This window comes from Dipodomys spectabilis, unplaced genomic scaffold (genome assembly GCF_019054845.1).
Source record: "Dipodomys spectabilis isolate Male_0828 unplaced genomic scaffold, ASM1905484v1 ptg000436l, whole genome shotgun sequence".
NCBI classification, from domain to species: Eukaryota; Metazoa; Chordata; class Mammalia; order Rodentia; family Heteromyidae; genus Dipodomys; species Dipodomys spectabilis.
Window position 1 is genome coordinate 2,381,377 of NW_024871113.1, and position 27,085 is coordinate 2,408,461.

The window sequence follows — 27,085 nt, forward strand, 5'->3', positions numbered from 1 at the left end:
AGGTAACCACTTCTTTTAAAGCTGCTATTAATTGGAGCCTTTAGGGTACTGTGCCTACCTGTCCTAATTCTCCTATCCTCACCTTCTTCCTGGATCCCTCTCTGCTATAGTTCCTTTAAAATGTAAGCATGGCCTAGAGATTGTGCTTGGGTCTCTTATTCCTCTGAGACTGTCTCAATCAATTTAATGCCTTTAAACAATTCTTCATTCCCCCCAAATCTTGTTTCTTCCCCTCTGTTTTGTTCATGATGGAATGTGAGAATAGCAGTTGCTTCAGGGCTCAGACACAATTGTAGACTTTGTTCTTGCTTCCTCACACCCAATACTTGTCCAATTCCTGGCTCCTTCAAAACAAGTTCCATATAATTCTGCTTTTCTCCCCCATCTTAAAGGCTACAGATCTTGTTTTTGCTGAATTAGTCTGAGCTCCTGCTTTCTTTCCCATATCTCTTATAAATTATATCCATTTTCTTTTCTTTTTTCTTTTTTCTTTTTTGCTTATGTGGTGCTGAGGAATTGAACCCAGGGCCTCAGGCATGCAAGGCAAGCGCTCTACCACTGAGCCACCTTCCCAGCCCCATTATATCCATTTTCTATTCAACAGTCAGTGTGTTCTTTTAAAATACAAACCATATGATACTGTGAGCAGAATCTGCCATGGCTTCTCAGTACACATAGAAAAAATTCTGAATACTTAACCTTCTCCTACACTTGAAGCTGAAGCCCCAGACTTTCTCTCAGACATTGTTATCATCTTCACCCATTTTTACCTCTGTCCTCCATCTTCATGGACTTATCTCAGCATTTTGGTTTTAGTTAAACTGATACCTGCTCAGAGAGAACTTGCTTGAATAGTAGAAGTAGGATATAATCAATTTGATTGCCTTCTTTGAATTAATTGCATGCTACTTTTCATTATTCAGTTTTTTCCTTCAGTTATGTTTCATTTATGAAGGTTTACATTTCTTCCCTAATTAAAAGGAAGCAGCATGAGGACAGGAACACCTTGTTAACTCTCTCTGCTGCTGCATCACCAACACTTAGCACACTACCTGACTTGGAGAAGGAATGAAATTCATGCGGCCTAATGAGTGTAACATTAGTATAGGAGATCAATGCCTGTGAAAACAGCCATCACAACACAGACAAGAAAGATTTTCTACTCAGCGTATTTGGGAAGTGAGTGGACTATAATATTTATTGTAATAACAGCTAAATTGAAGTAGGCTTTAATTACATTGTCACATTATCTCTGACTGACCTTCATCAGGACGTAGAAGAATTGAATACTTGGAAGTGAAACACTGCTTCTTCATCACCGCAACCAGTACCGTATGTTCAAAATAGAAAGAGAAATCAATAGTATTTGAGTAGCTTGGGGCTGGTGCCAGATACAAACGTATCTGATGATATTGTGTGAGAACAACGCTAAAAATCAATGGTTTTTCTGAGATGAAAGATATTAAAGTACTGCATCGAAAGCTTTCGTTACTGGTATTTTCCCTTAGCATAAAATTTCTCAGCCAAAAGAGTAGTTTTTTCCAAAAGTAAATGAAAAAAATCTCAATAGTCTCAAAAATATATGCATGATTCCCAAGGAAACTTGGATTTGAAATAATTGGATATGAATTAAGCCAAAACTGCTTTTTACAAGGCTACTTTTGTCTTTTTTTTAAAGCAATATTCTTGCTAAGTAGGAATTCTGAAGCAAAGAGTTAAAGAGCATTGAAATAATCCTTTTGGCTATGTAGCCAAAAGTATGAACATTTTATGAATTTTTTTCAGCTGTATTGATGAGTAGATAAGATATAAATATGGTTTCATGGTGAAAATTGTTTTGCAGTCTTGGGGCTTGAACTCTGGGTCTGCATACTCTCCTTGAATTTTTGTGCTTCAGAGTAGTACTCTACTACTTGAGCCATAGCTCCACTTTAGGCTTTTGTGGTTAGTTGAAGATAAGAGTCTCATGGACTTTTCCTATTCCTGCCTGGGCTGGCTTCAAACCACAATCCTCATCTCTCAGCCTCATGAGTAACTAGGCTTACAACCTTGAGCCGCCAGCACTCAGCTCAAGGTGAAAATTTTGCATTGAATTTTTTTTAAGAAGTGTGTGTCAGAAGTAGTTGTGTGATCAAGTCCATTTCTTCCTGCTGAGGAGGTTTTCCCTCCTACTTAAATTTTCCAATTTTAAGATTCAAACATCTGGGAAGTTATTAATCTGACTATGACCTAATTTTACTTAGTTATTTAAAAGCATGCAAGATTACTGAATTGAACATCTTCAGTTATATTGGTCCTCTAGATGTAGCTATTAGTTTCTTCCGAAGTTAATTCTAGAACATTTCTGTTTAATCTAAAAACATACACACACACAGATAGAAAAGGTTTAATTAAAATCAGGGCTGAAATGGGGGCTATTTTATCATAAATTTTCTGGTCCATTGATAATGACCTATTGGATTCTTCACTTTAGGGCCTTAAATTTTCCTCCAGTAATCATTTCACAGCAATGGCTATTTTTGCTCTTTATATTTTGTTTCAGGAGACACATCCTCCAAAACCCTTTTTTTTTCTCCTACTATTATAGACTTTGTTTCAAACTTCTACTACTTATCACACACTGAACACCAACCCTTTCTTTTCTTAGTTGAGAAACAGTAAAAGTTTTTAAATTGCATGGATGGTTGGACATTAAATAAAAGGTCGAGTAATAAGTAGAAAGGTGTTCACAATGGATCCCAGACTTCTTCAGATCTTACCTTATTAAATATTTTCTTCTCTAGGTTCCTAGGATATAAATGTGAAACTGATTAGGCATGTCCTCCTTGTGAGAATAGAGGGTTGCATGAGGATAAGAAGGAAATGGATAAAAAGCAAATGCTTTTTGCACTGTGGATTCTTCTCCAAAATGGTGGACTAATTTAATTAAAATTTTGAACCTCAATTCTTTCTAGGCTTCCACCTTGGGGGTCATTGAAAGGTTCATTTCTAAGACTATGCAGGCTCTATTAGCTTCTCTTGGTTAGTATAACAAATTACAAACTTGATAACTCAAACTAAAGTGAAGGAGTCTGCAATCAAGGTAGGAAGGGCCAGACTCTTCAAAGACCCTAGACTTCTAATTTCTGATGGTTGTCACCTATTTTTGGCTTTGGGGCTATGCTATTCCCATGCCTGTCTCTGTATGCCTATAGCCTTCTCCTCTGTGGATGCAGGTCTCCCTTTCCCTCTATTTGAAGAGCACTTATAATAACATTTAGGGCTCATCCAGATAATCTGGGATAATCTATTAGCCTTTTTAATGTACTCCCATTTTCCCTGATAAAGCAACATTTCCTGGTTCCAGGGGTTTGGGACAGCTATCTTAGTATGACCACGAAACAAAGTATCCCTGTTCTATATAGATATTGCCCATAGTGTTTTCTACAAGGAGGTAAAGCTTCTAAAATTTTCCCTTCTAACTCCTATCTTCTCTCCTGTCACTTTTTAAGAAAATGCATTTCTAAAAAAATAAGAAACATGTATTTGTATATTTTAGCATACTATTAATACATGTTCCCGATTTTTAAAATCTTAAATGAAAAAATTAACAAAATGAAACCATCTATAACCTTTCTATCCAAGTTTAACCAACTATGTCCAAATATATATCCCATTTTCAATTGTTGTAAACATTTTGACATCCTCAGCATATCATAACAGACCAGATACATGTTTGGTAAATACATAAATAAATGAATGAACCAATCATTCACTGAGTAACTGTCTATAGTCTAATTAAGGAAGTGGATCTCAGATTCCTTTGGTCAAATTGTATCTGTGTAGATTACCAGTGGAGCCTTACTCTACTTGGTTTCATCTGAACCAGATAGGGCTGGCACACAACAATCTGTTGATGCTATGAATCACTGAGGAACACAGACTATACTCCAATGGAAACAACTTGAAATTCAAATTATTAAGGAACAGATTTTTGTTTTACCATCAGGGTATTTCCTCTCCCAATTATAATCTTTGAAAAATAACCTGAGAAACTAAGAAAGGTAGTGAAGTGTTTTGGACAAATTCTGTGGAGCTGCAGAAAGATTCACATATTAAGTAAATATTAAGAAAGGGTCTCAGCAGGGAAGCATCTCCTTGCCATGAGGCTGAGATCTAATCTGAAGGTCACAGTTTGAAGCCAGCCTGGGTAGAAAAGCCTGTGAGATTCTTAGCTTCAATTAACTAGCCAAAACTAGAAGTAGAGGTGTAGCTCAAGTGGTAGAGTTCCAACCATGCATAAAAATGGCAAGTGAGAATACAAAGCCCTAAGTTCTAGCCCCAGTACCAGCACACACACACACACACACACACACACACACACACACACACACACACACACACACACACACACACACACACACACACACACACACACAGCAGAATCTCTACTGATTTTGCGTATGTGATTATGAAGTTTTGGGTTTAAAATCATGCTTACTTCCTTTTCCTTCATTTCTTATCTTCTTACCTCTACCTTCATGATCAGGGACTTTCTTCTTTTTCCAGTGAATCCAAACACATTGACAAACAAGTGACTCCCATGTGGCTATGTAAAGATGGTATGTAACCTCTCTAGAAATTTCTCACACAGGATTCCAAGGGGGAAGAAGTTCAAGATTGCCTATTCTGTCCAGAGAGGAGTTTATTTGGGATAAAGGATCCTTATATCTCAAAAGATATAATTAAAAGCTTTTAAATAGTGTCAAAATACTTCATGAGTTTTTCTCCATCACAGAGCTATTGTGTTAGCTTCCTAGGATGTGAGTAGTGGTAATAAGATTATGTAAATACTGTTTTAAAATTAAAATGAACCTAGAATGACAATACTTCTCAAGGGCTAGATCTACAATTCATAATATAAAACAGCAAGCTGAGACAGCTGAATATTAAGAATGTATTTTATGTGTACATGTGAAAGAGTCTCATACTATCAAGCTTGTCATTGTTAAATAATGGGTCTGAAATAGTGTAAATCTTGCTTTGTGTGTTTTATTATTTGAGGACACATTGTATACTCTACAGTATGTAAAGTGTTACTAATATTATGCTGTTCTTTTTCTATAAGGTGATTTGTAACAAAGACTAGATCAGCCAGTGTTCTCCAGAATTTTCACAACAGAATTCTTTGGGTAGAGTCCTGAATGGAACCCATTTATAAGTATTTCCCCTGCTCTTTACTCTTCCGAGTAGCTTCCAGGAATCTACAAAATTGTTTACGAAACATCTTCAAACTGCTTTGATAGCAATTGTTGATTAAAAATAGAAATAAACCCAAATACTAGTAAATCTTTAAAAATCTTGCATTCACTGGGTGCTACTGACTCATGCCTGTAATCCTAGCTACTCAGGAGGCTGAAATCTAAGGATCATGCTTCAAAGCCAGCTTGCATCTGTATGATATTAATCTACAATAAATGACTCAAAAAAATCCAGAAGTGGTGCTGTGGCTCAAGTGGTAGAGCACTTACCTTGAGCGAAAGAAGCTCAGGGGGGCTAGAAGGTGGCTTAGTGATAGAGTGCTTGTCTTGCATGCATGAGGCCCTGGGTTTGATAACTCAGCACCACATAAGCAGAAAAATCCGGCAGTGGCACTGTGGCTCAAGTGATAGAGTGCTAGCCTTGAGCTGAAGAGCTGAAGGACTGCGCTCAGCCCAGAGTTCAGGCTCCATGACTGACAAAAAATAAAGTTCAGGTACAAAGCCCAGACCCAGAGTTCAAGCCTCAGAACTGGCAACAACAACAACAACAACAAAAACCACTTGCATTCATCTTTTCAGCTTTTTTCTTTGTTTTTGTTTAAAAAAATATATACAGATGGCTTTATGAGCCAGTCTTCCTGGTATTTCTGGAATTTTATTTTCTCCTTCTATATAATGAAAAATAGCTGCATCAATATCATAAGGTATATGGATGATATAAATAATACACTGTGTTTAGTGAAGTCATATCAAGATAGGTTAGCAATCATTGTTAACATTAAATGCCATGCTTTTGTTATTATTTTTACTAATTAAAGGTCTACTTGTCTTGATTAGTCTATTCTTGAAAGCATACTAAAATCTTTCAATTTTTCAGTAACCATATCTGCTTATTTAACCAGGAACGAACACTAAGAGATATGGCCTTTACTATAAATTGAACCTTTAAATTAATTATTTGATTATTTGAGGATTCGCAAAAGATGGGTCCAAAATAGATGTTTTTAGAAAAATAAAAGTATATCCTATTAAAAATTCTATGTACCAATTGTTTTACAATCTTCTCACATGATTAGCTCACAGGGTTGTTATGAAATAGGTCCGAAGGACAAAAAATCTAAGGAACAGGAGGGACATGGTTTATTTGTGGCAGAGTGAGATTCAGCCTAGGCAGTCAGGCTCCAGAATAAATTTACTAAACCACAAAGCTCCTTGTTATGAACACATTATTATGCAGCCAGAGCACTTGTAGATAGACGTTCAAATCTTTCATATACTAGTTTTCAACTTTCACTAGAATGCAAAGACCTTTCTGGCTTTTATCATTACATTCTCTGTGTCTAAAATGTGTCCTACTATGCACTAAGTATACTTACTGGATAGATTAATGAAATTAATTGCTCTAAAGAGAAAAATAGATCCAACTTATACTACTCTAATAAAAACTGTCAAATAATATATATTTCACCTTGATTACATTTTACATTTTCAAACCTCTAGTTTCATCAGAAATACAAACATATTCTCTATTCTCAAGAAACAGCTTATTTCCTTGTAATACTCATAATCATTGCTCATGCTGGTACAAATTCCAATCCAAACTCCAAAATAAGATCCCTGTGTGTATTTTCAACAGCATCTAACCTTACCCAAAGCTCCTGTGGCTTTGGCTGAGTGATTTAATAGTAACTAGAGATGAGACTTGTCTTTAATAAAAATTTCAGCTGGAAGCCCGTTACCAGTATAGTTATTAACCATGTTACTTTGGTCAACTCTGAACTGTCATAATATAAAATGTTTTATTTATCATATTATCCCACTTTGACATTTTAAATAGTCCTTACTAGGGATAAAACATAAGTGCACTTCCAATCTGAACCTGTGATGAACTGGTGTCATGCGATTGCTGCCATTGGTGCTGAGCTATAGAGCTACAAAAAAAAATGATCACACCCTTTTTTAAAAATTTGAGCCTCTTCTTTCTGGTCACCAGAATTTATAGCGATGACAGCATCATGGGAAAATGTGCCCTTACTTATGAAACCCATGGAATTTTACTCTGGTTATTTTGTAATTCAAGATCCTAGTAGAAAACTGGTAACTTCATTCCAAAGGGCATAATGAAAAATGAGTGATAACTTAACAATTTCTAAAGTATTGTAAGCTTTCATGAAAACAAATGAACACTGGAACTGGAGGTGTGGTTTAAGTCGTAGACTGTCAGCACTGAGCAAAAAGCTATGCTAAAGCAAGAGGCTATGAGTTTAAGTCTCAATACTGGCACATAAGCAAAACAAAACAATGAATATTGAAAACAACTGAAGGCTAATAACAGAATACTGAAAACTCACTACTACACTTAGCACTACTGGAGACCGAAGAAACCTGTGACTTTGGGAGTAGAGGGCTAAAATGTAGCCCAATGTAGGGAAAAACTTCTGCCTAGCATAGAGGGAGACAGACAAAGGGTTATCTCTACCTGTCTCGTAGTTTTCCTATCTTTAGATGTGATCTCTCAAATCCAACCACAAGCCACAAGTCGTGAAAGCCTGATTGAACTGTGTCAGTCATCTTTTCTCTACGTCAACAAGTACTTGAGATAAGCAACTTACAAAGAGAAAGGGATAATATTGGTACAAAGTTATAGAGGTTAGTAATTTTTAAAAATATTATTTTTAAATGCCTGTGAATAAAATGAGGCCAGAGGAAACTAAATATAATGAGAGATAGTAAAATTACTCCTAGAGGCAAAAAGATAAAGAAGGGGAATTCCTCATCTACGCTTTAGGTTGTAGTTAGAGAGCACTATGCTTTATCATCCTGAACTTGGAAAAAGGGTAATTATCAATGACTATAATTTCTCTGTGCCAAACTAGGATGAGAATGAGTGAAATACTACTTGAGCTAAATATTGTTTCAAGCTGAGAAAAACTTAGTGAATAAGAGCATAAGCTTTTGAGTCCAACACCCTTAGTTTGGAATAATGGTTTATTACACTAACATATCCATTCAACAAAAATATACTAAGCAAAGTGCTAGGCACTGGTGGTAAACTGGGAGTCAATGCAGATATGTTTTAGACTTAGTTAACTTGAATCATGACTCAAATAATCAGAGAAACAATGCTACTTTAACATGGATGGGCATATGATACTATTTATAGAAAGCAATTGCTTGCATGCTAGGAAGCCAGAGAATACAGTAAAAGTTTAACTGCAGGAAAACTAGCTTGATTCAAGACCATGTAGGGACTTTTTTCCTAGAACAGATCAAAGTTTTATTGAAGACTTTTAAGCAGGAAAGTTGCCAGATCAAACTTTTATATGGAGATAGTTTTCCCTGCATTAAAAAACATATAGTTTGAAAAATGTTAGAAGTTTGTGTCAAATCCAATTAAAAGAATATAGGAAACGTTCTATATAAGAGACAATGCTCACAGAAACAAGAGAATGCTGGTAGGAAAGTCAAAGAGACTACAAATTCTACATTGCCAGCTTTGGCAATAAAGACAATGGCATTCACTATGCCAGAGAATACATCATGAGGACATAGCTTTACTTACGTTTTAATTTAACTATCTTAGGTTTAAAATGTCTTCGAGATATATAAGTAGAAATGTCAAATACACTTCTGAATACTAAGGCCAAAACTTTAGAGAGTTCTAGATTAGACACAATAATCCGGTATTCTGTTGACTTTTAACTGGTTATTGGAGTCTGATAACTTGGAGGAATAATAGAAGAGAAAGGACCATTGGATAAATCTTTGTAAAACTCTAATATTTTTAGGCCAGTTACAGTCAGCAAAAGAAACTATACCAACAGAAAGGTAAGAAAAACATCTAGAGAAAAATCAACAAACCAAAAATGAAAAAAAGAAAATGCTCAAAGTAATAGCAGCCAGTATCTATCTGCTTTTAGGGAATTAATGTAGATGGAGGGATGGACACTGTGAAGATTATAGCTTGTGAGGGTCATGTACATGGAATTTTGGACTCACAAGCCAGACAGCATCAGATACGTTTGAAGAAATAGATTCAATGTAGGTAAGTGTTCAAGGGGATATGATAGGATGCTAGGTGGAGGGGTGGAGTCAAAGTAATTTTTTAATAGACTAGAGAAATTTGTGCATCTTTCTCAGCATTAAGGGGAATGATCCACTGAAAAGAAAGAAATAAGACAGAAAAGAGAAGTAATAACCAAAATATCTTAGTCCATTTGGGGATAGTATAACAAGAGGCTGAGGCTGGATAATTCACAAGAACAGAAATTTATTGTCTTATAGACATTGGGAAGTTCAAGTTCTAAGAAACAGCATCTAGCAAGAACCTCCTTACTATGCAATTCCATTATAGAAGGGCGAAGAGAGAGGGACAGAGAAAGCAAGAGACTCTAATTTTTATAGTGGCTATTATTTCACCCTAACCATAATACTTCCCATTGGGTCCCCCTCCCAACACAGTGACATTAAGACTGACTCACCAGCTTGAGAGGAGGGCACAAATAAGCAATCATAGCCCAGGAAAACACTAATTACTCCTTTGTCTAAGATATTTAATGTCTCCTTCTTGGCTTCAAAACTGAAAAATAGGGGAAAAACATAGACCTCATGAAATTAATCCAACAACTAAACTCTAATAAAAATAGACATTGTTAGAATATGAGTAAAATTTCTGGCACATTTAATAAAATAGTACTTCAAATGAACAAAATGTCCTATACAAAATAGTCACCAACACTTACCCTGTATTGAATGCTTTTTTTTATTGTCAAGGTGATGTTCACAGAGGGGTTACAGTTACATAAGTAAGGTAATAAGTTCATTTCTTGTCAAACTTGTTACCCCGTTCCTCATTTTTCTCCTTATTCCTCCCCTGCACTCTTCAAGTTGTACAGATCATTTCCAACATATTGTCTTGTGAATATCACTGTTGCATTGGTTCCCTTCTTGTCCTTTGTCTCACCATTCTGTTGTTCCCCTTCCCCGCTTTAATTCAGATAAAGGTATATACAACACCAGGGTACCAAAATCAAATATAGTGACAACAGGGGATATGTCAGAGGGGGAAGAACATACAGAGCAAACAAAAAAATCACATAGTACATTAAAAACAACAACAAAGAAAAACCTCTTGTGTCCATGTCTTAGAGTTCATTTCACTTAGTGTCATCTTATATAATCATAGCTGTTGAACTATTCTGTTCATCCGCTAGGATTATCCTAGATGCATACTAATTATTGCAAATAATGGAAGCTATGGGACCTGTTTCTTTGGGTCTGGCGTACTTCACTTAATATGATTTTTTCCAAGTCTTAGCATTTCCTTTCAAATGGGGCAGTGTCATTATTTCTGATAGAGGCATAGAATTCCATTACATATGCATATATATGTAGATATACATTATGTAACTAATGCAATAAACATAGTTGTGCTGGTAGCTTTTGTGTGGCCTTCTTTGTGGTCATTTGGGTAAATGCCCAGAAGTGGGATTGCTGGGTCATAGGGGAACTCTATGTGTAGTCTTTTGAGGAACCACCATACTACTTTCCAGGGTACATGAATAAGTTTACACTCCCACCAACTGTGCAGAAGTGCTCTCTTTTGGCCACATCCCCTCCAGCATCTGTTATTAGATTTCTTGATTATATCCATGAAGGAATAAGATTTAATTATTAGGACTATAAAGGAGTCTGACCATCCACCATGTCCTGTGTTGTAGATACACCTTAGATCCCCTGATGCTGAGGATATGCAATGCTTGCTATCATGTTGATGTTTGTTCATTTGTGTTTGCAGGGTACTATTTTTCTACCTGGAAATAAAGTCCTTGAGCATCCTTGCAATGAGGAGAACCCAGGAAAATTCCTTTTTGAAGTAGTTCCAGGTAAGGTATTTTTCTGGTTTGGTAAAATTATTGTGATTCTGTCAGAAAAAGTGATGTTATGTCAGACAGGTTTCAGTCATCTTGAATTGTGACTGACCAAATTAATTTGAGAACGCAAATATCAAAATTTGTTTCTATTTGCACAGTGGTACAAATGAATGTGCATAGACCTACAGACCAATGGCCATGTGACAATTCAACTGCTTCTGTTCACCAGACTCCAGAGTGGATAGACAGGAAATGATGATGTGGCACTTATAAAGGAGTGTTGGAAATAATTCTAAGTTTTACAGTGTTCTTATGATAGAAATTTGACAATGTGTTATGGGTAAATATGATTCCTGTCTGATTCACTGACATGTTTCTTTACTAAATTGCATCTTAAGTGATTCTTTGCTATACAAATAAGAAACAAATCAAGAAAACTTCTCTCGGTGACTGACCAAGTATTACCTCTCCATCTCAACTTTGTTCGCAACCAACCATTTCCACATGTTTGGCTTGGAGAATTGAGGACATCTCTGCCAAGTCATCATATTTTGCTATTAAATTTCTGTAACATCTGTTCATTTTCCCTACTCATCTGCACCCATCCCTCAGAATGTACTTGATCCACACTTAAATCTGTGAATAATACAGCAAAACTTCCTCAAAAGACACAAATGTCTTTAGTCAGTGCTTCAGCCTTTCCTTGATGAAAGAAAAAAGAAGTTGACAGTGTGTCCTGGTTCTGGCTGATCCAGTTTGCCTACTATTGATATTGATCTAATCACAGGTGTATGTAAATTTATTTGGGTGAATAATATCTAACTCCTAGAAATGTTGCTGCAATATAAATGCTAGCAATCTAAAATGGGAAAGAGTATTTCCCTCTCAATGACAACAGCTGTAATACTGAGTTCATCTGGCTCTCAGTGGAATCCATGACTAAATGTTAATTAATGCAGCTGAAGTGTAGAAAGGTTAGTCAGATGCATTGTGTTATTTGTTTTCCTCCAGGGAGAACATATTGTAAGAAACCTGAATCTTGTTTGCCCTATTAAAATCCTTTTATTCTTACTTCTTAGTAGAATACCGTACGGAACCACATTCCAGATGTTGCATAGTCTTTGAAGTATCATTAGAGGAAACTTCTCTCCCACTTTATCCTCAAACATTAGTTCCTGTTGGCTTTTAAATAAGCATAGTATTTAAGTTGATGGCTCTGACATTTTCTCTCCAGTAATACTAGACATCTCCTTCCCCATTTCATCTGCTCTCTGGTCAGAGATTTCATTTTTTAGTGAAAAAGTTCTGTTGTAATAATATGTAGATGGACATTCTCAAATCATTTTAGAGAGACTTTTGTCTTCAAACCCAGGAAACAGGTATATCTTTCTCTCCAACGTTGCTATAATAGGCTGCATGTTCCCCATGCAGTGTATAGGACATAAGGGCTTTTGTGAATCAGGTTTAAGGAGTTTAATACTAGGTAATGTGAATCTGAGAGTTGTCCTTTCATAAACACTTCTGGATAAAATTCAGACTAGATGCTGTAATTACAGAGGCAATATAGCTCATTGGGAAATATGCTTTTTTAATTAATACCATATGTAGTAGTTTCTAACTTGGGTTTTTTGAATTCTGAATCACATTACAGAGTGTGAAGAGGATTGTGCCAAATGCTTCTTAGAAGAAAAGTGTCTGTGTTATTAATCTGTCACTGGAACTTTATTGGTGTGACCTTGACATCAAGTTGTTAATTCCAGGCAAGACCTGGAAAGTACTTGTTTAAGAATATGTGGATCTGTTTTGTGTGCCTTTTACCAGATTTTACAAATAGCAAGATTATTTAGGACTAGCAAGACAGTTGGTTCATTTTTGCAAATGAGAATGGCAGGGTAATATTTTCAAAGTTTTCTAATTGTGTGATGTGTGATGGTTTAATGTGGAAATCTCAGAACTTACAACAGAGTATTTTTGATTCACCAGCACTTATAGAAGGCAGGAAGGATTACACAAATGTGGTTATTTAAAAAAAAAACCCTCTGTGGGTCTATCTATCTAATAGATCCTTATTCAGTATTGACTTTCTCTGTAGAATCTTCTCAATTGACACTTCTAAAATTCTGTTGTAACACTCATGCTTATAGACTCAGCTTGTCTTCTCTTTTTGGACAAATGTATTCAAAGTGTATGAATTAATAGGGAAGGATTAAATCCTTTCATTTCATTATCCATAACAATTTCCAACAAAACTAAAGCATTCAGAAAACTCATTGTTGTTTATTCTAGTGTTGTATGCGTTCATATGCATTTATGTTTAAATGTACTGTTTAATACAAGTGTACTATTTCTAAATAATTTGCCCATAGATGTAGGCATTTTTTGTTTTGATTTGTTTCTTTTTAGTCTAAAACATCCAAAAATTACCATGGATAATTAAGAAAAAAATCAAGTATTTTCAATGAAATTGGGAATTTTGTGTCTTATTTAGTTTTATCTACAAAGGTTTTAGTTGCTTGTAAAAAAAACCTATCTGGAAAAACAATCCATAACAATGCAGAGTTATTTTCTGATAGATTTATTATCCCCTGAAATAATGAATTATCTCTCGGAATAATGCCATGATTTATAGCATTTCACTGCAATATTTTTCTAATTTCCCTCCTTGTCGTTCAAAAAGATGTCAGCCAATTTGGCAAACTTGAAGACTTTGTTGTTAGACATGCCAAAGTTTAGATAAGTGAACTTTTGTGGCCAAATACTAAGCTTTTGGGAAATGCGGTTGAGAAAGGAATGTTGGCATGTATATATATATATATATATATATATATATATATATATTTCCTTGAAAGAAAATGCAGTTGGTCTCTCTTTCATAAAATGCTCTTGGTTGAGTTTTCCTTGTGAAATTTTAATTTTTTTACATATAAAATTAACAATTCAATGATGATGCTTTAAACTTCTTCAGAGAATAATCTCTCAGCCAGAGATAATGAAAATGAACCAGAGATATAGACAAGCATAAAGACAAAGGGATGTATGTACCTCCATCTAGTTAACATGACAGATTTGCTTATTACTGCATCCTTAATATCCAGTACCACATAACATGTGTGGAACAAATACTTAGTGAGGTAAATATAGTTGCTTTGTTTATAGAGAAAATTGCATTTTATAAAACAAAAACTTGAATTTCTTTTCCTACTGTGTAGGATCTTTCCTTCTCTGATGTCCCCAAGTAATCTTTGTGGCTCTCATAGCTGAAGAATTGGGGAGCTCCTCATAGCCTTTGATCTTCTATTTGTCATCCTCTGTGATGAGACTTAAGAGAAGGATGAAGGAAAGTATTGATCTTCCCACACAGTTGTGGCAGTACTTAACACCAACTGGTCCCTAAATTGTCCAGCTACTGCTGACATTTTCATGGAGAATATTTGTAAGTTTCTCTACATCCCTAGGATTGGCAATCTACACCTTGGATATGATCCTGTTAGGTGGAATACAACAGATGGCTTTGAAGCCAGCTGCTTTCTTTGTGCTTATTCAGCTAAGAGAACATTCATGTTCCCTGGCCTGCCACATTTGGGAAACACAAGGTGTCTCCATGGTGTTGCATCCTCCATATTGTCGTTTTTTCTATGGGTCATTAACTACAGTGCTTAGCATGGTCAGAGGCTTGCCAAGATTCAGAGGCTACTAAAAGTCTCTAATTTAAAGAAAGTTGATGGATGCTGTTGCACAACTCATGATCAGTGTGCTTGTGCTCCCCTGACTGTTTTTGGTGGATGGAAGAAATCCTTACCAACCTCTCAAAGGACAGAGCTTATTATAAAGACAGATTTCTCCAAGTAGTATGTCCTGTTTCTTGGTCGTCACCTTAAAATTCTCAGGGCAAGTTCCTACTCTGACATTCTTTCTTTCATTAAGCCAGCAGACAGGTGGCTCAACACAAGTTCCATTTGTCTTTTTTTTTTTTGCCAGTTGTGGGGCCTGAACTCTGGGCCTGGGCACTGTCCCTCAGCTCTTCAGCTCAAGGTTAGCGATCTACCACTTGAGCTACAGCACCACTTCCGGCTTTTTCTGCTTATGTGGTGCTGAGGAATCGAACCCAGGGCCTCATGCATGCAAGGCAAGCACTCTACCACTGAGCCACCTTCCCAGCCCTGGTCCAACTTAGATTGTAGTACTTTTTCCTTTAGGTTTGGGTCTTGCTAACAATTCCAATATCATTCAGAAGAAGCCTTTTATTTATTTCCTACATATAATTTTTATTCTGGGTTCCCAGGAAACTTATTTTGATGGAGTTATGTTAGGACACTTACTAGAGACCATGCTCTGGAGGCAGGCCATATGAATGGAAATGTGGAAAGCAGTTTAGGCAGATGAGGCTGGTTTACCACATTATTAGGGATCTCTGAGGCTAGAATGCCCCATAGTGTTTCTCCAGTCAATAGGGCCTGGTCTGTCCTTCCTGGTATCAGGTGTCCTTGACTGGGAGAAAAGAGAGCTGACAGGCTCAGGCAAAGCAATTCCCTGCTGCAGTGGAGAACAAGTTGCTTAAGAGCCACTTGCCTTTAACAGCTAATATACTAGTGTCTTGCCATCCAGACAAAGCACCTGTGTGTTGAAGTATCTATAGTTGTGTCTGTACCTGGATTTCTGCTCCTCAAGATATGATGTGCTGCTTCATTTAATCCTCACTCTACCTTGAGATATGTTACTTCTCCATTCCACAGAAAAAGAAACATATGAACGAAGTTACTTGATCAAAAGCTTATATTCACAATACTGGTTAGTGAATTTGTAGCTATATAATTATCTATGTGGGCATTTATATACTTTCATGTGTGTTGGTGTGTCTTTTGTGTGTTTATGTGTGTGTGTTTGTTTGTGTGTGCATGTGCATGTATGTAGAGTTAAAGTTTTGGAGCTCAAAATAGACATATACATGTATCATTTTAAGCACTTAAAATGAGTTAACAATATATTACCAACTGGAGCCTATTTTCTGAACTATGAATATGTGAAGTTAGTGTTTTGAACTGAAGTGGATATACTGATATCTCTTCTTAGCTCATCCATTAAGAATGAGAGCTGTGGCACTTGAGGTAAGAATAAGAATTAACTTACTTGTAACTATTTAAGCCCATAACAAAAGCAAATCACTGCACAAAGATTCCCACCTAGAGTTCTTTTGAAAGCATGTTCGGAAGTCACAACTAGTAGGGTGAACAGACACTTGCCAGAAGTATGTTTACATGTTAAAATAAAAAAAAAACCTGCAACAAAGGATACGTGCACGCCTAATGCTTTTCCCACAGAAAATTCTTGAATCTGAAGTCTTCCGCTTGTTATAGAAAAAAATTCATTGCTGAAATTAGAACTTGTTCACAAACTACCTTTATACACTGGCCAAGCCAGTGTAGCCACCAAATGCACCTTGCAGTAATCATATGCTTGGAATAGTCTACCAGCCAAGGAAAGGCCATTACGGGTTTTATGGAATTACCAATATTTCTAATCCTCAAAGCTCCCTCTTGACCCAGTGGCCCAGATCAATATTGACTAGATCTAGGAAGATTTTTGATCATTTTTCCATATCCCAGGAAAGAAAGCAATTATTGAATGAAGAAAACATAGAACGTGGGCTCCTGAAGTAGCTATGGAAGCAAGAATAAAGGAACTGTAAAGGGGTAACCTAAAGTGATTATCAACTTGCTTGGAAACAAAGCTGAACTCTTCAAAGACAAGGGTTATTTTCCAACCTTTCCTCATTGATATGCTGGACAATTACATGTTACTTCTATATATTTTAGTGAAGATATTTGTGTTTTATTTTACAGAAATATTTCCTAAAGTTTAGTGAAATTCCAGAAGACATGGGTGACTCAAGTGTCTGATAAATGTATCATAAGTCCTTTTAATAAAAAAATATAAAATCATACACACTTTTGAGTGCTTTGGATACTTCTTTAAACCTAATTGTAAATAAAGTTGAAAATAAATTTGAATCTGTGGCCAGGTACTTAATTAATCTTTATCTCACATTCTATTTCTATATTTGGACATTTTTATTTAATTTCCTGTGCATGTATTTATTTCACCTATATACATGTACAGAAAAACATGACATGATTTCTCTGTGATTTGTATTTGTCTAGCATACCAATCAGTATTAGCATTGTATCTCTCTGATTCAACTGTTCTTCTAGTTTTATGACTATGTATTATATGACTATATATTGCTTTTAAAAAATTATTTTAATTTTATTGTCCAGGTGATGTATAGATGTAGTGAGTTCATTTCTTGTCAAACTTGTTACCCCTCCCTCATTTTTCTACCACTTTCCCTACCCCTCCTCCTCCCCCTCAATTTGTACAGATCATTTCCAATATATTGTCTTGTGAGTATTGCTGTTTCATTGGTTCTCTCTTTGTCCTTTGTTTCACCATTTTATTGTTCAGATATATTTCTTGTATTTATAAAAGAATGTTCCTTGGATAGAATGATTCATGTGTCTGAAGGCTATAAAAGTTTTAAAGTGCCAAAACATGAACATACTTAGATGGTCAGTACAGCTGTATTATGTAATAAGCCAGCAGCGAAATAAGTAGTTATGACAGATAATCATGGGTGTCTGTGGGAAAGAAAACTTCTTGGCAATTTTCGAGTTTTTGAAATAATTATGCACCATCAGAGAAAAAATTTTGCCATGTATATCTGTAATTATAACTCCCTGGTTCCACAAAGAAGGTCCTTAAATACATTAACTTGTCATGTAAAAATGTAAGTTAGCATTTGGCATCTATTTTATATGAAAATGTAGGGATATTTTTAATAGTGGTTTAGCAAAAAATTGGTCATTTTTCTTTTCACTAGTAAATTATGCTGCTAAGGTATCGATTTTACAATAGTCCCTTTATTTTAAGAATTTCACCCCTACCCCTTTATGTTACTACTGTAAGTTAAAATCCATGCAATTACATTTGTCATCCAAAAGCAACTGTGACAATCTCTTTATTTTCTGCCTAGAACTGTAGGCAGCCCTGGGTTTTTGTGTTATTTTGTTTTGTCTTTGTTTAGTGTTGATGTATGCTGATATTTTGGAGAATGTGAGTAGGAGTTCTTCATGGGATGCAAACATAGTCTATGTCCACAAGTAGTTCTAATCATGAGCTAAATACAGTGGTGGAGATCAGTATGTTTTAAACTATTGTGTATTCCTTTATTTAAAAAATGTTTTGTAGATTTCAATTCCAAGTTGCCTTTCTACTTAAAATACCTTAAAGGATACATTTGAAAGAGGCTATTACCATGGTACAATGAGTATTTTAAAATGTTGTAAACCTTTTGAAATTCTGGGTGTCATTTCAACCAATAAGCATGTAAACAAGGCTTTTATAAATTGGTTGAATGTGTCATCACATGGTTATTTATGATAAATCTGTGTGGTGTGTTCTCTTGTGTGTTAGATAAGGGATCAATGAGCGTTTTCTAGAGAGGACCAGAGAGTAAATATTATAGGCTTTTTTGGTTGTACTGGCTCCATGATAATTACTCAGCTTTGTTCTGGTGACATAAAAAAATAGGTATGGTTGTGTTCCAATAACATTTCATTTGTTAACATTAAAATGTGAGATTTTTATATCAAAATATCAAGAACTATCATTTATCTCTTGATTTTTTTCAGTCTCTTAAAAATGAAGAACATATAGACAGTGGGCCAAGTTTGACTCACTGATTGCTGACCTCTGTTTGAGATTTAAAAAAAAACAACAAATCTATGAAAAGCATCCTGAAGATACTAATAAAAGTCACTAATCCCTACTGGTGCCACCAGTACCAGAATTAGATCTCTGACACAGCCTTGTCTCCCTCGTCCAGGGCGTCACACTGTCTCAAAATCAGGATGCAAAACCTATTTGCCATTTTTGTTTAGAAGAAATATCTCTAAATAATATCTTCTTCTTTTTTTAAACTTTAAAGAAACACAAAATGAATCTAAAATGTAGACTGATGAAACTGAGAGTCTAAGTCTCATCTTACCTTCTTCATGAAGAAGACTAGATTCTGAAAAGAGTTGAAATCTTCTATGTGACTTTTAAATGATGTGTACCATTAATAGAAGACTGAGTGTGCTTACATGAAAAGCATTTTCCATACTTTATTCAGTCCCCATGAGTTCAAGGAGCTATTTGTGGGCATTCTGCGCTGGAAGCATCCCTTGGATAATTAAACAAACTTGAAATATCTTCTAAACTATCATTTCATTTTTACTTACAATGCTAAATATCTTAGAGAAAATGGAAACACTTTGTAGGTAAAGCAAACAGAATTAACAATCTTCTCAGTGAGACAGTTAATTTTTCTACCACTCATTTATTCACATGCCCCCACAAACTCATCAGTTTTCCTTTGGTATTGGTATGATAAACACCTCCTTAATATAATACCTAATGTCTCTTGAGGCATTAATATATGCATATAGGCCTTGTATACACCAGACTTTATATGAAAGAGTTTTCACATGACTAGTGGTAGATACAATTCCACCACAATCAGTGGTATCCATTCATATTCCTAATAAAAGCTAAAACTAGGCTTTGCACACACCTAAGCCCACAAAACATAACACAACTCCCTTACAGTGGTAAGATTACAGATAAGTGTGTCATGGAAATCCCACATAGGCCACATATCGAAGAGATAATAGAAATAAGTATGACCAAAACAACTGAAAGAGGCTACAGGGGCAAAGGTCAGTATATATTGTCTTTCCTTCTGTCCATGATGCTCACATTTCTCATATGGTTTGTATTCTATTTCTTCCTCTTTCTTGGACAATCTTAAAAATAGAAATGACATTTTCTATCCCTAATGCCTAGTCAAGCACCGTCCTATAGTATATGCTTATTGCTAGTTGTTGAATTTATAGTTAATCAAGAATTCTATTTTTTCTCTATGGGGTGGTGGACAACATTGGATAAGTCAAAATTAGAAGAACTTCTGGCTCTGAACTATTTAACTAAATCATCTTTTAACCCAGTGCCTTAAGAGACTGGAGACTGGAGTAGTTCATTAACTTCGTGTGCTATTTCTTCAAAATGGTACCTTCAATCCCTCAACTTTCGATCCTTCATTAATACTAAAACCAGCCCTGTGTTTTACTAACTCAGTGACAGAGGCTATTTATTAACAAGTTATTCGCTGTAACAATTGTGTTTCTACCCTCACTCTTCTTTGTGGCATGGTTTTAATTATGCATTCTCAGGCTGTTCATGTTTACCTGCTCTTTCACCCAATAATTGAAAAAGGCTTTGCAATCAAATCAGGCTAAGGAAATAAGCCAGTAAAATACTAAACAAATGTCAGCTTCTGTAATTGTAAATTGAGTTTATCCAGACGGTTCGTTTTCTGCAGAAGGGGTTCTTGGGGCTATGGCTTAGTGAAAAAAAGTGTGTTTAGGTTGATGGTCAGTGGAGAGCATATCTAATACGTCAGAAATGATGTGGGTATGGAAAAGGAACATTGTAGTGAGGGAGAAGGAAAAGACCAGGCAGATAATGAGAGACAGTGGCCGGCAAAGGCAATACCTCTTCCAATGCCTAAAGACCTTGGACAACCTAGATATGGCTCCAATGAAGCAAAGCTGCTGATGACTCTGGAGCAGACAGGCACAGAGTACAGGTGTTCCTCCTCCTGGGATGAGATGGACAGTGAAACAACCAGCTGCCCAACCAGCTGATATTTGCACAAAGGGATATAAAAAGGAGACCACACAAGCCAACATCAAGCTATCGATTTCTGGGTCCCCTTCTCACTCTCCCATTGCAAGAAGTTTATTCTCATCTTCCTCTTCCTTACTTATCTAGGAAGAAAGTAAACAAGATCTTATATATTATATAAGGTGGTCCTCCCAGCTGGGAGTTTTGGCTGGGGATTTGACAGGGTAAACAGCTTTCCTCAGTATCCCTGGCACTTACTCTCACTTTCCAGTTAAACTATCTCTGCTTCCACATTTCTTGCCTCACAATTCTTTATTTGGAAAGGACCCAAGACCCCTAGGTGGTACCAATACCACCACAGGAAAAGGAATCTATCAAGAAGAAAGAAAATGTATGCACAGTAGAACAGCCATTGATAAGTAAGTGTGAGAAATTAACTTGCATCAAGGATAAACCTGGCACATCCCTCATCTGTGCCAACTCAGAGAACCAAAAGATACTGACTGCTACTATTTCTCTCTCACTTTCTCTCTCTGAAAACTTACATGATGTACTCCTGAATGCTTAAAAGTAAAATTACAAACACTATATACAGCCCTAAAATGAATTCTCAAGCTGGTCAGATTTCCGGGCTTTAAAAAGAATGTTATCCTCATTGGCCAATTAATCTAGGGGTTCCTCTGGTTCTGCCCATGATTCAAATGCTGCTTTCTTGAAAAACGTCATCTTCATAGGTCCATTACCTCTGTCTTGTTAGAACCATATATCTGAAAATTCAAAGGATCAACTATTTCAGTTCATGATTTTAGAAGCTTCAGTACACGATCGGTCAGTTCCATTGCTTTGGGTCTGCAAGAGTTAGACCATCATAGAGGTGAAGCAATGAGGAGGGGAAAGAGAGAGAGTCAGAAATAAAGGTAGAAAGAGACATGGAGAGACAAAGACAGACAGACAAGAGACAGGGGAAAATAGGGAGAATGAACACAGAGAAAAAAGAAAAAAGAAGGAAGAAAGAAGGAAGGAAGGAAAGAAGGGAGGGAGGGAAAGAGGGAGGGAGGAAGGGAGGGAGGGAGAAAGGAAGGGAGGGGGAGAGGGAGGAAGGAAGGATGGAAAAAGAGTCAACCAAAAGAACCCATTCAATAAAAGCCCCAAGGATTCCATCCTACTTTGATTCCTTTTACTACAATCCCTGCACCTAAATAAGAAAACTGGCCAATGAAGGTAAAACCACCTTAAAAAGATGAAATATATTTCAGATACTTGGATAAATATAAAACTGTTTACACTAGTTAAATGGAAGTGGAGAAAGAGCAGAGACTGGGTTGATCTTGGAGGAGTTACCCAGGGAAGACAGCTAGGACTTGGTGGTAAAGGACCATTCAGATATTTATATAATTTCAGGCTATACAAAATTATCAATACAGGTAAACAGCTTCAGGCAACCACTGAGAACTATTATGTGTCTGTCTCTAATTTCTAGGACCCCAGTCCTGGAATGCCTTCCAGGCACCCACAGGGCAGTGTAGGAACAGCAAAGAGGTCTGAGCTTTGTATATTAGGTATAGGATGAAATCCCAGTTCTGCCTCTGGAGTTAGTTGTTTGCAACTGTTTTCTCTTGGTAAATATAAAGTAAAAATGCTTCCCTCAAAAGATTGAACTGAACAGGGAGAAGGTAAGAATTTGTGGAACATCAAGCATTCTACTTAGCTGACTGAAAAGTAACATTTTGAAGCAATTGTCTATGATATGCCTTATATAAATAACTGCTGGCTTGGAGACTGAGTGGTCTTATATGGGATTCTAAATGCAGCAGAAATTTAGGGGAAAGAAAAAAGGTCACTGTGGGCTGGAGCAATCAGAAAGTGTTCCCAGAGGCAGGGAGTATGTATGCATCTGGAATTTAAAGAACTACAGGAGTTGGATTAGATAGCTAAGCTGTTTAGAATTGCAGGCTGAGAAAATATTAGAAAAGGCATATTGTAAGCCCAAATGTGGTACACATGGCCCTTGTCATTGAAAGGGAAGCTACAACAGAAGGGGTGGCACCAAGGACACATGCGTGTGTCCTGAGCTTCAGGAGAAGTGTCTGTTTGGCATTCTTCTTGCAGGGCGAACTTGAGGGGGGAAGGGGCGGATTCCTGATTGTTAGGTAACTTTGCAAACAGTAGGCATCGCTCAGGTAATTTTGTGCAAATGCACAGCTAAATGCTAACAAACAGCTTGTATTTTAGGGACAATAATGTGCAATTCAAATATCTTTCATACACATAAATTGCATCAACCACTTACCAATTCAGTACGCCTCACCAATATTACAGGACAGTCCTCAATCACTAATGGCTTAAGGACCCACAGACCCCAACCAGGTTTCCTTGTGAGTTCCCACTTGGTCAGCACTATTTAAAAATAACATTTTATGTCTATGACAAAAAACAAGTAGTGTGTAGAATGTCTAGAGTGCTGATTATGTTTCTAAAGCTGTCATGATGAAGTACCACAAACTGACACTGAGGACATTTATTTTCTTAGAACTTAGGGGCTGGATGTACACAATCAAGATTTGACACCATTTTCTTTTTTTTTTAAATAAGCTTTTATTGTGAAAATACTGTACAGAGCAAGGTAATGAGTACATTTCTTATCAAGAATTTTCTTTTGAGACCTTCTCTCGAGTCCTGATTTCTTCTTCTTTCTCTAGTGTCTTCACAGTCCCTTTCTCTTGTCCTAATTTCTTCTTCTGAGTACACTAATTATATTGTGTTAGAGCTCACACTAGAAATTTTATTTTAATCTAATAGCTGCTTTATAGACTATATCTCCACAATTAAGAATTCAGAATTACTAAATTCAGCGGTCCTAAGAGGCTCAAACTTCAACATACATATTTTGGAGAGACACAAATCAACCAGTGTCAGAATAGTAAAGGAGGTTAAGGCCTAACTTCTAGAAGCTTTTCATTTGTAAGGGTAAAAGCATCAGACTTGTTATTGGTGCCTTGAGTCCCATCAGAAATTCAGATCTAAGTTTGAAAAGACCAAATAATTCAGCAGAGAAATAGCATGTGAAATAGGAACAGCGCTTCTAGAAGACCACATATTTATGTCTAGTTGGTCCTTCTGCATACTGACTTTAGATTTAAAATTCCCCTTAAATCTATTCATGGGGTTTTATTTAGTTGGTGTTGTTTTTTTTTTAACATTTAGCCTAAAGGAAGTAGACTAGACATCTAGCTTTGACCTATTTTTTTTCTTCAAATTTCTTTCTTTGAAGTCAAGGCTAATTTTATCTGGGAACAAACTCCTTTTTAAAGTGGTACACAGATGCATTAACTACTACTGGTGATCAGTCTAGTCATGAACAAAACAACAAAGAGGAGTCTTGATATGTCTTATCTAGTGTTCCAAGCCTTCTGTGGTAAATTACCAACTTGTCATTCAGGGCATTTATGAGCAAGAAGTATCAAGGCACGCAATTAAAGCTTCTGGAAAATGATTAGTACAGGGGCATGGCATGAGGTAGGGTTCATTTCTTTAGCACCAATCACATTGTCTTTCTCATGACTCATTATTCCTGATGTGTCACTTGTTGGCAGGAGTCATAGCAGAGATAATGACTAAATCGTGCTTGGGACTTATTGACTCTAATCTATGGGCTGTGATTTGTCATAATGGGTTCTTTGATCGAAAGATAAATAACTCATTTCACCATGGATATAACCAACACCAATCAATTATTATTTGACTATTTGTTTTGCATTTTATTTTGGATTATACTTTACTCTGCAGATAACCTTACTGTCAGCTTAATTTTAAAGGTATTTCTCCAATTTCCTGATGGAAAATGTAAAAAATTCATTATATCTTTCAGTGACCTTCTTTCCCACTATTATAGGAGAGGAACTATCATTTTATTTCTTTTAATATATATTTAAATAAGTTTTTATTGTGAAAATACTGTACAGAGGGGTAACAGTTACATGAGTAAGGTAATGAGTACATTTCTTATCAAGCATTGTTGCCTCCTCCTTTGTTTTTCCTCTACCATCCCTTCCCTCCCACCTCCACAACTACACTCCCCCCCTAAATTGTAAAGTTCATTTTTCAACATAGTGTCTTGTACATCTCATTGTTACAATGGGTCAACCTGTATCCCTATTTAAACATTTTGTTTTTTCCCCTTCCCCTCCCCCAATTATACTGACATCAAATACAGTGAAAACGGGTTATACCATGGGGGAGGAACATACAAAGCAACAAAAAAAAAATCACATGGTACCTTATAAATACGTTAGAAGCAATAGCAAAAAAGAAAAAACCACTTGTGTCCCTATCTTGGGGTTCTTTTCGCTTAACATCATCTTATCTGGTCATATGTACTTAGCTTTTGACCTTTTCTACTTGTCCTAGATACATACTAGTTATTGCAAATAAGAGAAACCATGGGACCTATGTTTCTTTGAGCCTGGCTTAATTCACTTATATGCTATTGTTACTATAGAGCTAATGTACAGAGGGATTACAGTTACAGAAGTCACATAGTCAGTACATTTCTTTTTGAACCATGTTGCATCTTCCCTCACTCTCTTCCAGTTTTTCCATGTCCCCTCCTGCAAATTATATAGTTCATTTTCCCCATAGTGGCTAGTGAGTACCATGGCTGCCAATTATTCACCTTTTGTCCCACTTTTTCTGTACCCTTCCTTACCCTCCCAAACACAAATAAACTAACAAACAAAAGGAAAAGACAACAAAAACAGCAACAAAACAATAAAATATCTTGTTTTCATTTTTAGGAGTTCATTTTGACAAATATTATTTTATATGATCATGTGCACATAGCTATTGAGCCTTTGTGATCCACTCCTATGAACATCCTCCTTTGGTTCATTTTCTTCCTTAAATTCAGTCTTGCTGAAGTAAAACCCATAGACTCCACTTCCAGGTTACTTGAGCTGATCCTAAATTTTGGCAAAGTAGCAGGGTATAAAATTAACCCTCAGAAACAATGGCTTAAGGCTCAAAGAAACATCAGGTTTCCCTTATTTGCAATAACTAGTATATGTCTAGGACAAACAGAAAAGCTCAAAAGCTGTGTACATATGACCATATAAGCGAAATGAACCCCATGATAGGGACACAAGTGTGTTGTTCTTTCTTGCTATTGTTTTTAATGTATTTATAATGTATTATGTGATTTTTTTGTTTATTTTGTATGTTCTTCCCCCATGGTATATCCCCTGTTTTCACTGTATTTGATGTCGGTGCACTGCATTTTGTATATACATTTTTTTTCTAATGTGGGGTGGGGAAGGGGAAATAACAAAATGCTGAAATAAGGATACAGGTTGACCCATTGTATCAATGAGATGTACAAGACACTATGTTGAAAATGAACTTTACAACTTTGGGGGAGAGGAAGGAAAGAGTTCGGGAGGTGGGGAGGGAAGGGATGGTAGGGCCAAAACAAAGAAGGGGTAACAATGATCAACATGAAATGTACTCATCCCCTTACTCATGTAACTGTAACCCCTCTGTTCAGTATTTTTACAATAAAAATATACATACAAAAAATTTGAAGCCGGGCGCTGGTGGCTCACGCCTGTAATCCTAGCTACTCAGGAGGCTGAGATCTGAGGATCGTGGTTCAAAGCCAGCCCGGGCAGGAGAGACCGTGAGACTCCTATCTCCAATAAACCACCACAAAACCGGAAGTGGCGCTGTAGCTCAAGTGGTAGAGCGCTCGCCTTGAGCTGAAGAGCTGAAGGACAGCGCCCAGGCCCAGAGTTCAAGCCCCACGACTGACCAAAAAAAAAAAATTGAAACAAAAAAATCAATGGCTTTTCTGTATGCTAAGCATGAGAAGAACACAGCTGAAATCAGGAAAGCAACTCTTTCTGTAATAGCCCCACAAAAAATAAAATACCTAGGAGTTAACTTAACCAAAGAAGTGAAGGATCTCTATGATGAAAACTTTAAAAACCTGAGGAAGGTAATTAAAGGAGAACTAAGGAAGTGGAAAAACCTCCCATGCTCCTGAATTGGGAAGGTTAACATCCTGAAAATGGCAATACTGCCAAAATCTATCTACAAATTCCATGCAATATCCATCAATATCCCAGCCTCGTTCTTTAATGAAATAGAGTAAGCAATCCAAAAATTCATATGGAATAATAAAATACACCAAATAGCAAAAGCAATCCTTAGCAGAAAGAGCAGTGCTGGCGGAATATCAATACCAAACTTCAAACT

At 36.4% G+C, this 27,085-nt stretch overlaps 1 protein-coding gene across 1 annotated transcript in view; it reads left to right on the forward strand.

The window, feature by feature from the left end:
• The window catches only part of Arhgap24 (Rho GTPase activating protein 24), a 470,617-nt gene that overhangs the window by 208,118 nt on the left and 235,414 nt on the right, over positions 1 to 27,085 (forward strand). Inside the window, exon 3 of the mRNA XM_042668354.1 lies at positions 11,038 to 11,125. Within this exon, the coding sequence (XP_042524288.1) occupies positions 11,038 to 11,125 (88 nt within the window). The remainder of the gene's footprint in view (positions 1 to 11,037; positions 11,126 to 27,085) is intronic.